We start from the raw sequence: 12,989 nt of genomic DNA, 5'->3' as shown, positions 1-12,989 counted from the left end.
ATTTGCAATAATTATTTCATCAGAGCATTCCCAGCCATTAGCCATTAAGGCTTTCTTTGTTGTTTTTCTTCTTTCTTTGTTGTCTTGTTTTTTCTATTTGACTTGTTTACTGAATATTGAATATTGATGGATTTTATATTTCATAAACTCACATTTTTGGGTAAACCATGGTAGGGACTCATCTTTTAAAATGGTATGTATAAGATCATCAATAACCTGACAAAAATCATCATACAATAACAACCTCAAATAAAATTTCCAGTGCCCATTTTTTTTCTGGAGGTTTGAGGGAGAAGTTTTACAAATAATTCCATGCAGCAATGATCAGTGAGGGGAGCTGGGAGTATTTATCAATCTGAGGTTTGATTGGATATGGATCAATGACTAACCAATAATCAAGTCTGGATTTCACTGAGCCATCTGGTTTGAAGTGAAAGTTGAAGTTTATTTATTTATTGTCACTTACTCACCATCATGAGCACTCGCCATTTTCAGGGTTTATTTGCCCTCATGTGTCTTTACTCCCACACACTGGCCTGTGTGATACAGTGACAAGAGGAGGCTTAGGCTGGAGGAACCTGGCTGAGCAAAACTGGCAAAACCAGTTAGAGAGACAAAGTCCATGCGTCTGTGCCTCAAGTCGAGTTCATAATAAGAGGGAGATATCAAATAGGCAACACCAAGAACTAAAGCTAATCATTAATAATAATAATGAAAAACACGTTTGAACCCACAAACACAAATTTTAACATGGTCAGTCAACGTGAGCTGTGAAGGAATGGCGCATTCTATATGTTGGATATTTGGCACCATTAGGAGCCGCTGTGACTTTTCCGCGCTGTTTTGCGCTCCTCTGTGCGCCATGACGGTGACGTGACAAGTGACGCACTCACGTTCCGCGCTGTGATTGGTGCAGAGCGTCGCTGCCAGAGGTCATGTGTATTTGGCGCTTTTCGTCCATAGCTCTCCTGGCGCGTTTTTGAAAGAGAACCCAGAGAAATATGATTGTTGTCTTTATTTTAGAGCTGCTTCGAAATTGACTCATTTGAAGGAATGCTTTTAATGTATCGGTGACTGCAATGAAGGAGATGATTGGACCGGTTTTACCGTGTCTTGGGAGAAGAGCTGAATCTAAAATGACAGGAACTTTGCTTTACTAGCTTGTGTGGTAAAATGTATCTCGTCTTTGTTTGCTTATTTGGCGTTTTAAAGTTGAGTTGTTTCGGTGTTCACCACCTCTGAATCTGCACACGGCTTTGTGAAGGTAAGTGTTTTTGATTTGTTGTAATGGTTATCTATTTTGACAAACTATGGTTCTTTAGTATATGGCATTCTGTTAGGGATTACTGATTTGATGGCTAGTCCCTTGAATTAAACATGTTTAAGTCGTAAGTGACAAACTACTGCATCTGTTCTTTACTGTTAGAACAATGGTGAAGTATTTAAGCGTTTGGTTGAATGGACATTTTCCTCTGGATTGTTTTTGTTTACTTGTTTAGGGTTTGTCAAGTATGGCTGGTGTTGTGGCTATGGCTTCTGTCATTGAAGACTTTGACACTCAGGTAACTGCACTTTCTCATCTTAAATCATATCAAAATGTCAGTGTTGCATCTACTGAAGTATGTTTTCTGTGTTTTTGTTTTGTTTTGCAGCCTTGCAAAAAGATTTGCAAAGATGTTGACAGTCCTGTAGACAAAACCATCACAAATTATTTTTCACCTGTGTCTAAACCTGCTGAGAAACCTTTTTCTCCTCCTCGCTCTAATAACATAATGGATTACTTTAACCGCAAAGGCCCCTCTCCTAAAAACAGGGTACTATCCTCAAATCAGTCCAAAGACAACTGCCAGTCTGGGAAACACGCTTCTCCTCCATCAGTGCCTAAACTGCCCGCTACTAAACGCAACAGGAAGGCGTCCAAAACGGCAAGAAAATTAGTAGAAACTGCAGAAGACTCTAGCTGTGTTATTGTAGAAGAAACCGATTCAACAGACAAAGGGACACAAACTTCTGGTGTTTTGGGCAGCAATACAACAGTTTTACTTGGACAGCTTTGTACTGAAGCTTCTGTATCTGAGCCATCATCAAGCCATAAAACTTTACTCGTCAAAAGTAGTCAACACTTAAATAGCATAGACTTGTCTCCAATTTTACCAACAAAATCTAGGAAAGGCAAAACTTCTGCTGGAACTTATAAGAAAAGGAAACAGCTGGAAGACCAGCTGCCTGAGCTAGAGGACACTGAAAAATCGTTGGGTGACATAAGCATGGAGGTCAATGTGGGTGACACCTCGCAATTAAACAACAGCACCGTCACTATTTCTTTTGAGGATTTTGTCCGAAGTCAAGACAGCACAAACAATGAAATTTGTGAAGAAACTGAATCGGTGACTGAAAATAAACAAATACAAATCACCAACACTGAGAACAATCACATCTCACCACGTATGGTCACTATACAAGCGGAAGTGCATCCCATTTCAACTAAAGAGGAAGACAAAAATGCAGGAAAAGTAGCGTCCATCTTCACGAAAGGAAAAAGCACTAGTCCAGCACCAGCAACTTCTCCACAACCAGAATCTGATCTCCAAGTGCAGCCAACAGCTTCAAAGTGGAAATCAAATGTTGTTCTTGAAGAAGATTATGTTGAGTTGTGTGTTCTTGAGAGCTCATCCATTCCTAAGTGCAGTCAGGCTGAAAGAAAACAGTTCATGGCTGCTTTCAAGCAACCTGCTATTGATGGGAGTAAAAACAAGCCAATTAAGACCCATAATAAACCAAAGCAGAGTGGAGACACAGCAGCAGATGCTACTGACAAAGTTGGTGTGGAGGAGGCTGAAATTCAATGTACAGATGTTCAGGAGAAAAATACAAGTGCCTCACAAAACAAAAAAGTAAAAAAGAAACGACAAAAGAAGGCAAACGTTAAAAAGGACACAACCTCGCCACCTACCATGATCCCTGAAAAAGAACCAGCTGTTATGGAAGTTATAGAGATTGACAGTAAAAAGCAGGATCAGCCTACGACTTCTCCCCCTTCTCCTGTGGTGAGAAGGTCCAGACGAGAGGCAGTAACCAGACTAACATCTAAACCTAACTTGGCCAAGTCTTCTCCAAAACAAATCAAGAAAGTGGTCTCCACAGAGTGTGATGCTGTTTCAAACCAGGGAGCACTCACGGACCTGTCCACACCAAAAAAACGCAGGACTAAACTTGGTGTGTTCAAAGCAGAGATGACTTGCCCCCCGGATGAGATGGCAAGTCCTATAAGGTACAGCATACAATTTCAAATCTGCATTTTTTAGGTGGATATGGCTATAATGTGTCTGTGATTTCAGAATTAGATTTACAAGAGTAAATGGTAGTAAAGAACGCAATGCATCGTCAACTCCTCTGGTTACAAGGGTATGAAAATTTAGACAGATCGTTAAATTCATAGAAATGGCACTGATTTCATTTTATTCAAAACCTTTCAGAGCACAAAAGAGTCCAAAGAAACAAAGCAGGCGAAGAAGTTGTTGGAGAAGGCCAAAGCCAGAAAACAAATTAAGACAGTTTCAACAGTGGAGAAAATGCTACGGCGTTCCTCAAGGACTGAGGCTTCTGTTAAGCGCAGCTACTGTGAAGATGAGGTATATTATGATGTGCAGTGCTTTGTTGTCATATTTTTCCCCTAATACGTTGATTGATTGATTGATTTATTTTTATTTTTTCAGGACTCCATAATCTGTGTTGAAGATTGCTCGGTTATCGTACCAGAAAAGACTAAATCAAAGACAGTATTGCGGAGTCTGAATGACGTTTTGGGTAAAGCTGTCTCTAACAAAGAGGCCAAGAATATGCCAGGTAGTCCACCTCAGCACAATCTTACAGTTTTATCACGACGTTGTCCCCCACTAATATTTAATCTGTTTGCCAGGTTCCAAAGTTCAAGACAAGGCCCCTCGAAAACCCACCGCAGTGTCTATATTTGATGACAGCAGCAGAGAGGGCTCTGAAAACTCTCAGGATGATGAGCAGTTTAAGGCACGAAAAGAGTTCCTGAAAAGTGGTCTACCTGAATCTTTTAAGAAGCAAATGGCTAAAACTGCAGCAGCCAAAGAAGCTTATGCTATAGCCTGTGCCTCTTTCCAATCAGTTACTCATATTTTTCAAATTCCTAATGGTATGCTATATTCTGTACTCTATACTCATTTCCTGGAACACAGTTTGTAGTGATGATTTAGGTGTTGCTGCATTTTTTTTTCTTAACAATTGTATTTGTCCATAGAATGTCCTTTTTGGAGTTTACCATGGCCCCACTCTGCATTTCTCCACCCTCTTAAAGAAACTTGGTGGCAAGTTTCCAGCCTTTCTTCAGGAATAAATCTGCCAATAAACTGGAAGACACAACCCATTCATAGAGCCCCAATTGAAAAGGTATTCAATTACCTCTTGGCTAAAATTACAATAGCTATTTGTTATTTTTTGTACAAGTGAAAATAAATATTACTGTGATTAATACTAAAACTATTAGAATTTTTCTCAGGTGTCTAGTCGGAGGCCTGAAATTTTTACCTGTGCTCGTGAGGCACTAATGAAGGAGATCAGTAGCTGTAACCCTGCCTTCCCTGTTCAAAAGTTCATGTGCCATTTTTTAAAGAAACAGGCTGCCCTCATCCATCAGGCCACTGTCTCTGGTTAGTTGATGTACAGTATTTATTGGTTTCACCATTACTTTTTTAGAACAACTACAGCTATATATTTTATAGAACCACACTCTGTTTCGAAAGGCGTCTGTCCTGAGGTTGCGACTGAAGCCACTGGCGGGAAAAGGAAAAGAACTGAGGAAGAAGAGGAGGTGGTTAAAATGGCTAAAAAGCAGCGTAGTACTCAGTCAGCAGAGGGAGCTCCAGCCAAAAAGGAAGGACGGCCCAGGAGAGGAGCAAAATCAGTATCTGAGGGCCAGACCACAGCACCTGTCCGCTCTGGAGACAACGCCATCATTGTGCTGGGTGATTCTCCTTTAGCACCAAAGACTGTTGGACAAGGTATCGCTTCACAAACGCTTTAGCATCCAGTATTCTCAATCATTTCTAAGCATTTCTGTTGCCATTATCAAATTTGCAGATGTGTTGATGGAGGACATGCTGTGGACAGACAAATACCAGCCCCAGCACTCGTCTGAAGTCATAGGCAACACGTCCTCAGTCAGACGACTGTACAGGTGACAAAAGAATCCTGCATTTATTAACTTTTTTTTTTTTTTTTTTTTTTTTTTAGTAGCTCACATGTCTGTTATTACAGTTGGCTCAAAGAATGGAAACTTCGAGCAGACAAAGAAAACAAAAAGAAGCTTAAGGAACAGAAACAAGAAGATGGAAGTATTGGTAGGACAATTTACTTTTGGAGTGTATCTGAAATATGGATATTTAACTTCTGGTTCCTGGTGTTTCATTAAGACTCTGACTGGGAGTGCGAAGAAGAGGACTCTCAAGATGCCGAAGACATGCTGTGTAATACAGTGCTTATAACAGGACCCTCTGGGATAGGGAAAACTGCTGCAGTTTACGCGTGTGCACAGGAGCTTGGTTTTAAGGTGATCTATATTTTTATCTACAAAAATACAAAATGTGACTATATTGGTAAACTTTTTTATGCCTTAAGATTTTTGAGGTGAACGCTTCATCTCAGCGAAGTGGCCGGTTGATCCTCTCACAGTTGAAAGAGGCCACTCAGTCACATCAGGTGGACACTCAGGGGGTAAACGCATACAAGCCTACCTATTTCAACTGCTACAGTGCAAGCAACAGCTCAGTTAGACCCGGGTCCTCTCCCAGTATGTATTGTTCAAACTCTAACCTTTACCTCTACTATAACGTTATTTTTTTTAACGTTACAATTTCTTTGTTTGTTGTCCTTAGGAAAAGTTGGTTCTCCACGCAGGGCTGTTTCTTCACCCAGAAAACTTCCACAGTCACCGAGAACCACCAAACGAGGAGTGCTGGCACCTACCGCTTTGGAAATTTTTTTCAAAATGTCTAAACCTGGCAACAAAGAGCATCCAAAAGCTAAAGAAGAACAGACTGGTAGCTAATTAAATTAATGGGTATTTTATCTAATGCATGAACAATTGCAACCTCTTTTCTTAATTTATTCATGCAGCTATTTCCAAGAAGAAGCCAAATGAAGTGGACAATAAGAACAAGTCACTACCAGGTGTTTTATCAAAAGACCATAACTCTGAAGAGCCGAGCAAGAAGACGGCCACCTCCCTCATCCTGTTTGAAGAGGTGGACGTCATATTTGAGGAGGACACTGGCTTTTTAAGTGCCATTAAGACTTTTATGACAACTACCAAGAGACCAGTAATCCTCACTACCAGCGGTGAGTGTAGGGGTCACAATGAATATGAGGCTAAATACTTGTCACGAGTTAAACTTTAATTTTTCCATTTGTAGATCCAGCCTTTAGTGCAATGTTTGATGGAAATTTTGAAGAGATTGTCTTTAAACCCCCATCTGTGGTAATTGCTGATTAAAATGTATTACTATACAGAGAAATGTATAAATTTGGTGTTTTAATGCCCTGATTCTGTGTTACAGTTGAATGTGGCCAGTTACCTGCAGCTGTTGTGTTTAGCTGAAAATGTGAGAACAGACCTGAAGGACATAAGCTCTCTGCTCAGTCTAAACCGCGGTGACATCAGGAGGACGTTGTTGCAGCTGCAATTTTGGACCTGCAGTGGAGGTCAACATTCAACCACAATGCCTAGTGGCCAAAATGGTGAGCTCAACTGTGTAGAGCAACAAAACGCAGTTTTATCAATATTGGATTTATTAATTTACTGGTATAATTTGGAGAATGTGCTCAGAATATACAGTTTTAGTATGAAGACTAAAAGAATAAATGATCTGCAGCTGTCATTCTTGGATAGTCTTTAACTTCAAATTGCAGCCTCATATCATAATTGTCCAAGTAATGTTTTGGCCAAACTGAGGTTTCTGTCTCATTCTACTCTCCAGACCCTACTGCATTTGCGCCTAAGAATGACTTTGGAAGCTTAGAAGCTAACCTAGATAGTAATTGTTATTAATCTGTTTATAAATCATTGCAGAAGAGCTGGAACAAAAAACAGAGGGGGTTGTTCCAAATGTGGCAGATTCAGACCGTCTCCCTGTCTGTGAGACTGGATGCACTGAGACTATGCTGGGCCTGCTTAATATTGCACCTCAGCAAAATATCTGGGAACTGCTCAAGGTAACACAAATATTTACTCAAAAAGTCATTTGTATTTGATGGAATCGTCTCATTTGATGGTTTGTATCAGCAGAGACAAGAGGCAGATTTCTCAAATTTAGTGACAATGGGCAGGGGACAAGGAGTGGCCCTACTCTATCCTAACATAGAGAATTTACTTCCTCTGCCAACCACTAGACTAGACATATCAAAACTGCAGCAACCAATTTCTCCTTCACTGGACCAATCTCACAAACTCTCATCAAATGCTAGACTCAGACAAAATGAAGATGATGTCTCAGATGATGCCAGCCCAGTGAAAGTCTCCAACCGAATGAAAAAGAATCGGCGGAGACACTGTCCGGTTGAACAAGGAGCTTTGCAGTCAGACTTGGATTCCGAAGATGAATTTCTATCCCTGAAACAGCAAAGTGCTACTCAAGAAAAGGAGGATGCCAAGTTGGTGCCACTGAAAATTATAAGAAAGCCTCTAAGTCGTCAGGAACAAATAAAAAGTGTTCCGGTTTCACAATGTCTCCAATCATTAGCTGACTTTTTGGACAATATGTCATCTATGGACTTCTTGAGCATTAACAGCTGTAATTTAAGGGAAATGGGCAGTGCTGCGGTGATAAAAGATGGTTTAACGGATGAGGCTAGGGTAGAGTCAGAGATGAGGAATCTGCCGATGCGGGACTGTGCTTTAGAGATTCACGCACAAGTGGAGAGTCTCAGCTTCAACAAGTGCAGTGCATCTGTCAGCAGTGCCTGGCACAAAGTTCAGCAGTTGGATGGAGAGCTAAGAAAGCAAACTGCAGATCTTCTCACACTTCCCATTGCCTGTCATAATGAAAGCTTTACCTTTCTACAGAGTGGTCTTTGTCATCCACAGTAAGTCACCAGCCACACATTTAGCTGTATTTGTACAGACTGATCTTGAGTCACATATGTAATTGTCTTGATTTCAGGGTTGTCCAGCAAAGGAGAGAAGTAATGGATGAACTTTGCATAAAAAGAGTGTTTGGTTCTTTGGCAAACAGGCCAGCAGTGGCTCAGGACTATCTACCAGCACTGCGAGTCATCTGCAAATCTGAGCAGCTAAAAGAAAAAGGCAAAGTCAAAAGAAGGTGCACCACTTAAAATCAAATAATTATATTTTATTTAAGTTCTGTTATTTTCAACCGTTTTTTTTTTTTTTTAGGTTTTTGCATTATCTTGATGCAATCCACTTGGGTCTTCAAAAGTCTACTCTAAAACACCTTGCGGAGGATTTCCCCTAAACCATAGTGGCCTTTAAGATATTTATTGTGCCTGGACCTTTTGTACAAATAAGAGTTAGTATAAAGTGTCTAAGATTTTACAAAGCAGATCTGAGACCGCCACCTCCTACATGTGACATGTGACTTTTGGTGCTTCTAACAAATGCACTGATTACTTCAACCTAATGTAGATATATTTTAAGTTGTGTATATTTTGTACATTTTGTGTGTATGTGGTATTACTAATTGCGTACAGCTTTGCCTTTAGCAGAGCACTTATAATCAAAGTAGATTGTTTTTACAACTATGAATAATTTGCATAACAATTGCATTTTTAGAATAGATTTGTGTCATTTTGTAAAGGCTACATAATTTTTCACATTTTTTTTCATACACTCTGGATTTGTGGTTGGAGCAAAAGCAGTTAAAAACTGCCTTTTAAGGCTTTATTCCCATTTCACTGTGCTCACCTTTGGGTTTATTATTTTAAATCTTTAAATATAGTTTTGTATGACTTGTGTGGCCAAATAAAAGTTCAGAACCAAATATATTTTCTTAAAATGTGATCTGTTATACTCTACATATCTAGGGGTTGTCTTATATGGGCCATTAAACACTCATTTGAATGTAATTCAGGCCATGTTGCGCTCCCGCTTCCGTTCAGGGTATTTCAACTTACATTTTTTTAAAAAATCCGAGCAGCGTGTCGCCTCGTAGTTACAACTCTGCCATGTTCGTTTGTTTATATTGACAGTTTGGAGCTCAGCATTGTTTGCAAAATGGCTGGTCATGAAAAAAATAGGAACATTTTACTGGAACTGGTGAAGCAGCCGGACAACAGTGTGTGCGCGGACTGCGGTGCGCCGGGTAAGCCTCTGTGCCAGGATCCTCACGCAGCGTCCTGAACACACTCCTTCTCACAACATATTTAGCATATTTACTTTTCATTAAGACTATTGAATATTTGTCTAAACAGCAGGTTGACCCCTGTGTCTGTTTGTCAAGTGTGTTGTTTTGGGTTTTATACATTTATAATTGATCTTACGCTTTCAGCCTAAAATCACTTTTCTTTTAACCATTGAGGCGTAAATATGTGAAATGAACGAAATGATGTCATTATGGTGTCCGTATTTAGAGATCCATTGAGTACTTTTGATGGAGGGTCCTCCACGTACAGCTCAGAGAAGTTGCTGAAACTAAAATGCTCAATCTTTTCCCGACCTCAGATCCAGACTGGGCATCCTATAAACTGGGGGTGTTTTTGTGTCTCAACTGCTCTGGCATCCATCGCAATCTCTCAAGCAAGGTCAAGTCCATTAAACTGGACTTTTGGGATGACGGTCTTGTGGAGGTAATGATGGCGCCCCTCATCACTCCGTGTACAAACATTCAAAGAACAATTAATTCAATTAATAAAACTGGGTGAAATATTAAAATAGTTCTACATAAATATTAGGTTTCTGTAAAGATCCATAATGGCACTACCACATTCCCTGCCAAAATTACAGATCTAGAGCCACTAAAAGGAAACAAACATTGACATTCATTTAAAACACTATGTTGTTTTTTTCTTAGTTTATGAGATCTAATGGTAATGCAAAAGCATGTGAGGTGTATGAGAAGGCAGTTCCATGTTATTACTATCGCCCCCAGAGATACGACTGCACGTAAGTACTGTACTACATATCAACAAAACCATATGGGACAGTTGGGACAAGGACACCTGTTGACTCCGATTCTCTGTCAGTGTTCTTAGAGAGCAGTGGATTCGTGCTAAATATGAACGGCTGGAGTTCACTGGAGAAACCAAATACCCACCACCTTCTTACACCACAGGTAAAGTCTACTACAGTACTGTGTACAAATGCCTGTCCCGAAGTCACATAGTAGTGTAGTAAGCACCAGTGACATGATACTGTCTCATGCAAGGCTGCGCACGAAAAACCTGTTCTCTGACAGGAAGTGGATACCAAAAATCAAAATGCAGTTCTTCCAGTCTGTTAGATTTACTTTTGTTTTTTTTCACAGGTTTTTATAAAGGGCTGCTGTGGAAGAAGGAAAAGGAGGGTTCACAGTTTAACCAGAGGAAATTTGTGTTGTCTGAAAAGGAATTTACTTTGACATACTACAGCAAAGAGAATGTGAGTTGCAATAGCAGTTATTAAATGTATGGAGGTGTGTCATACTTAAGTGTTCAAGTGTTTTGTGGGAGAAAACTGTGACAAAAAAGAAAACATGAAACTGCATCAAAGGAAACCATAAAAGAAACCATGAAACTTTTTGTGTTTTTAAATTAAAATAAGAGTTAATAAATACATGGCTACTATTGTAGCCACAGCTGCCTTGGGGCAGACTGACAGAAGTGAGGCTGCCAATCTGTGCCATCAGCCCCTCCGACCACCACCTATCATTCACGCACACACCACTTTCATACTAGGCAATGTGGGCGAAGTGTCTTGCCTAAGGACACAACAACAGAACTTGGTCTGAGCCAGACTCGATCCTCCGACCTTCGGGTTGGGGGACCAACACTCTAACCACTGAGCCACTGTCACCCCACATGACCTAGAACATATACACTAAGCAGCTAAAATACCTAATATTTATTGTAATAAAGATAAGATGTAATGTGTAATGTGTAATGTAACTCTTGTGTTCAGGAGTTCAAACGGCCCAAGGCTGTAATCCCCATAAAAGACCTTAATGCGGTGTTCCAGCCTAAAAAGATTGGACATTCACACGGGCTGCAACTCACATACCAGAACGAAAACCACACAAGAAATCTGTTTGTGTACCATGAGAAGTCAGAGGTACCACAGCATTCACATCAAATACAAAACAACTAAACACCAGATACATACTGCTCTTTTACAGGAAATTGGAACATGGTTCAACTGCATTCGAGCTGCCCGCTATGCATATCTGAAGACAGCATACCCTACTGGAAGAGATGAAGAGGTACCCCCTCACAGGGAAACAGTCACCTACCAAGGCAAAGGGCCGATCCTCGTACCCTGCTCTGAGCCGCTATATGCCGCTGTGTCACCCACCCTGTCTGTGTATGAATGTGGTCTGTGAGTTTGAGTAATTGGTGGTGCAGAGTACCAGACTCACTCAGTGTAGAGAGTGAAAGCAAAATGCACATAGGTCTAAATACGACTTTACTGCTAGGTCCACAAGACAAAAGATGTATTACAACATGCATTATTATTGGAATATAATATAATATAATATATTCTAAATGCCCATTATAATGTTTCAGACATCCATAAAAAAAGCTTTATGGCATTTTAATAATGGATTTTTCACACAACGAGCTCTCTCTTTTGTATTAAATGTCAATTGCAATAGTTCTGAATTTTTAAAGTAATAACTACAATATATGCTCTTTTATCTCTTTTATGTCAGCTAATACCAATGATCACCAGGAACTACCTCAAAGAAGGATTTATGGAAAAAACAGGACCACTGGTAAATCTGACTTTATGCCTTATGTAGAAATTAGATAATTTATAATAATTTATATTTATTGCCTATTAATATATGTGTGTTATAAATGCATGCCCACTCAACAGCAAAAGGAGACATTTAAAAAAAGATGGTTTGTTTTGGACTCTCATAATAGGAAGTTATTATATTACAAAAGCCCACTGGTGAGGAAAAATGTTTTTAAATTTTTTTTAAAATCTTTTTTAAACGAAGTATTGAATGTATTCCCCATTTGTTGTTTTATGATCTTTAAAGGACGCTACGGAGCTGGGGGCCATTTTCATTGGCCCAGAGTCAAATAACTACTCTGTGAAAGAATGTGTGCCGAAATTTTCCATAGGAAACAAGTGGAAATGTGGTGTGATGGTGGACACGCTAGAACGACAGTATGTTTTTATGTGTGAAGAGGAGAAGGAACAGAAGGAGTGGCTGTCTGCTTTACGACAAGTGCTTCTTCGGCCCATGGCACCCCAGGACTATGCTAGTAAGCACAAACTGCATATGACACTGTGGCTCTATTTGATTTGAATTACTGACATTTTGTTCTTAACACCTTAATCAGCTATAATAATCGTATGTGGAACCTCAAGTGGCTTAAATTGGTCACATGTCCCATCTGCTGATTGAAACTAAATGCTTTTTTGTTTTTTGGTCAAGCAGTATAAACTCTGTCTACATTTTCAGTATTAGAGTTAGCAGTTTAACAGTACTGGTGTTCTTTCTGTTCCAGATGAGGCTAACATCAACCGCAAAAAGTGAACCAACCAAGTCACTTTACAGAGCAGATTCTTTCCCCTCTTGATTGGACTGTGATACAAATTATTATTTACAAGTGATTTGTTTTGATTAATAATGTTCTTGGTAAACTACTCAGGAATATGTCAGAGTTTGTAATAACTCATCAAGTATGTAGGCTGCATGGCTACTGTTGAAGTATTTTCTTGTTATAAAAACACCTGTAATGGAATAAATGCAAGATGGTTACATTTAATACATTCCAGAGACATTGGTGAACCCTCCACC

General features: G+C 39.7%; 2 protein-coding genes across 2 annotated transcripts; both read left to right on the top strand.

Moving 5' to 3' along the window:
* The first annotated feature begins 905 nt into the window (after window positions 1-905).
* Window positions 906-8,709, top strand: atad5a (ATPase family AAA domain containing 5a). Its single transcript, XM_033971696.2, has 22 exons — window positions 906-1,264; window positions 1,500-1,562; window positions 1,653-3,271; window positions 3,339-3,405; window positions 3,477-3,632; window positions 3,717-3,846; window positions 3,920-4,165; window positions 4,271-4,419; window positions 4,529-4,679; window positions 4,773-5,030; window positions 5,110-5,206; window positions 5,287-5,369; window positions 5,442-5,578; window positions 5,647-5,818; window positions 5,904-6,068; window positions 6,145-6,366; window positions 6,441-6,505; window positions 6,585-6,765; window positions 7,097-7,239; window positions 7,313-8,109; window positions 8,187-8,345; window positions 8,420-8,709. The coding sequence occupies exons 2-22, from the start codon at window positions 1,512-1,514 to the stop codon at window positions 8,496-8,498; spliced, it is 5,127 nt and encodes a 1,708-aa protein (XP_033827587.1). The 5' UTR covers window positions 906-1,264; window positions 1,500-1,511; the 3' UTR covers window positions 8,499-8,709.
* A 479-nt stretch (window positions 8,710-9,188) lies between these two features.
* Window positions 9,189-12,494, top strand: adap2 (ArfGAP with dual PH domains 2). The gene is made up of 10 exons (XM_033971695.2): window positions 9,189-9,344; window positions 9,704-9,828; window positions 10,053-10,144; window positions 10,225-10,313; window positions 10,506-10,618; window positions 11,138-11,287; window positions 11,352-11,435; window positions 11,886-11,948; window positions 12,053-12,130; window positions 12,222-12,494. The coding sequence occupies exons 1-10, from the start codon at window positions 9,257-9,259 to the stop codon at window positions 12,492-12,494; spliced, it is 1,155 nt and encodes a 384-aa protein (XP_033827586.1). The 5' UTR covers window positions 9,189-9,256.
* Window positions 12,495-12,989: the final 495 nt, after the last annotated feature.

This window comes from Periophthalmus magnuspinnatus, chromosome 8 (assembly GCF_009829125.3).
Source record: "Periophthalmus magnuspinnatus isolate fPerMag1 chromosome 8, fPerMag1.2.pri, whole genome shotgun sequence".
Lineage (NCBI taxonomy): Eukaryota > Metazoa > Chordata > Actinopteri > Gobiiformes > Gobiidae > Periophthalmus > Periophthalmus magnuspinnatus.
Note: the sequence above shows the minus strand (reverse complement) of the source record. Positions and strands in the feature narration are given on the sequence as shown.

Bases quoted from the DNA above. Each gene is read 5' to 3' on its own strand.
- atad5a (XM_033971696.2), top strand. From the start codon at position 1,512: ATGGCTGGTGTTGTGGCTATGGCTTCTGTCATTGAAGACTTTGACACT. The intron at 1,563-1,652 runs GTAACTGCACTT...TTTGTTTTGCAG, and splicing joins TTGAAGACTTTGACACTCAG to CCTTGCAAAAAGATTTGCAA. The intron at 8,346-8,419 runs GTGCACCACTTA...TTTTTTTTTTAG, and splicing joins AAAGGCAAAGTCAAAAGAAG to GTTTTTGCATTATCTTGATG.
- adap2 (XM_033971695.2), top strand. From the start codon at position 9,257: ATGGCTGGTCATGAAAAAAATAGGAACATTTTACTGGAACTGGTGAAG. The intron at 9,829-10,052 runs GTAATGATGGCG...TTTTTTTCTTAG, and splicing joins GGGATGACGGTCTTGTGGAG to TTTATGAGATCTAATGGTAA. The intron at 12,131-12,221 runs GTGAGGAAAAAT...TGATCTTTAAAG, and splicing joins TATATTACAAAAGCCCACTG to GACGCTACGGAGCTGGGGGC.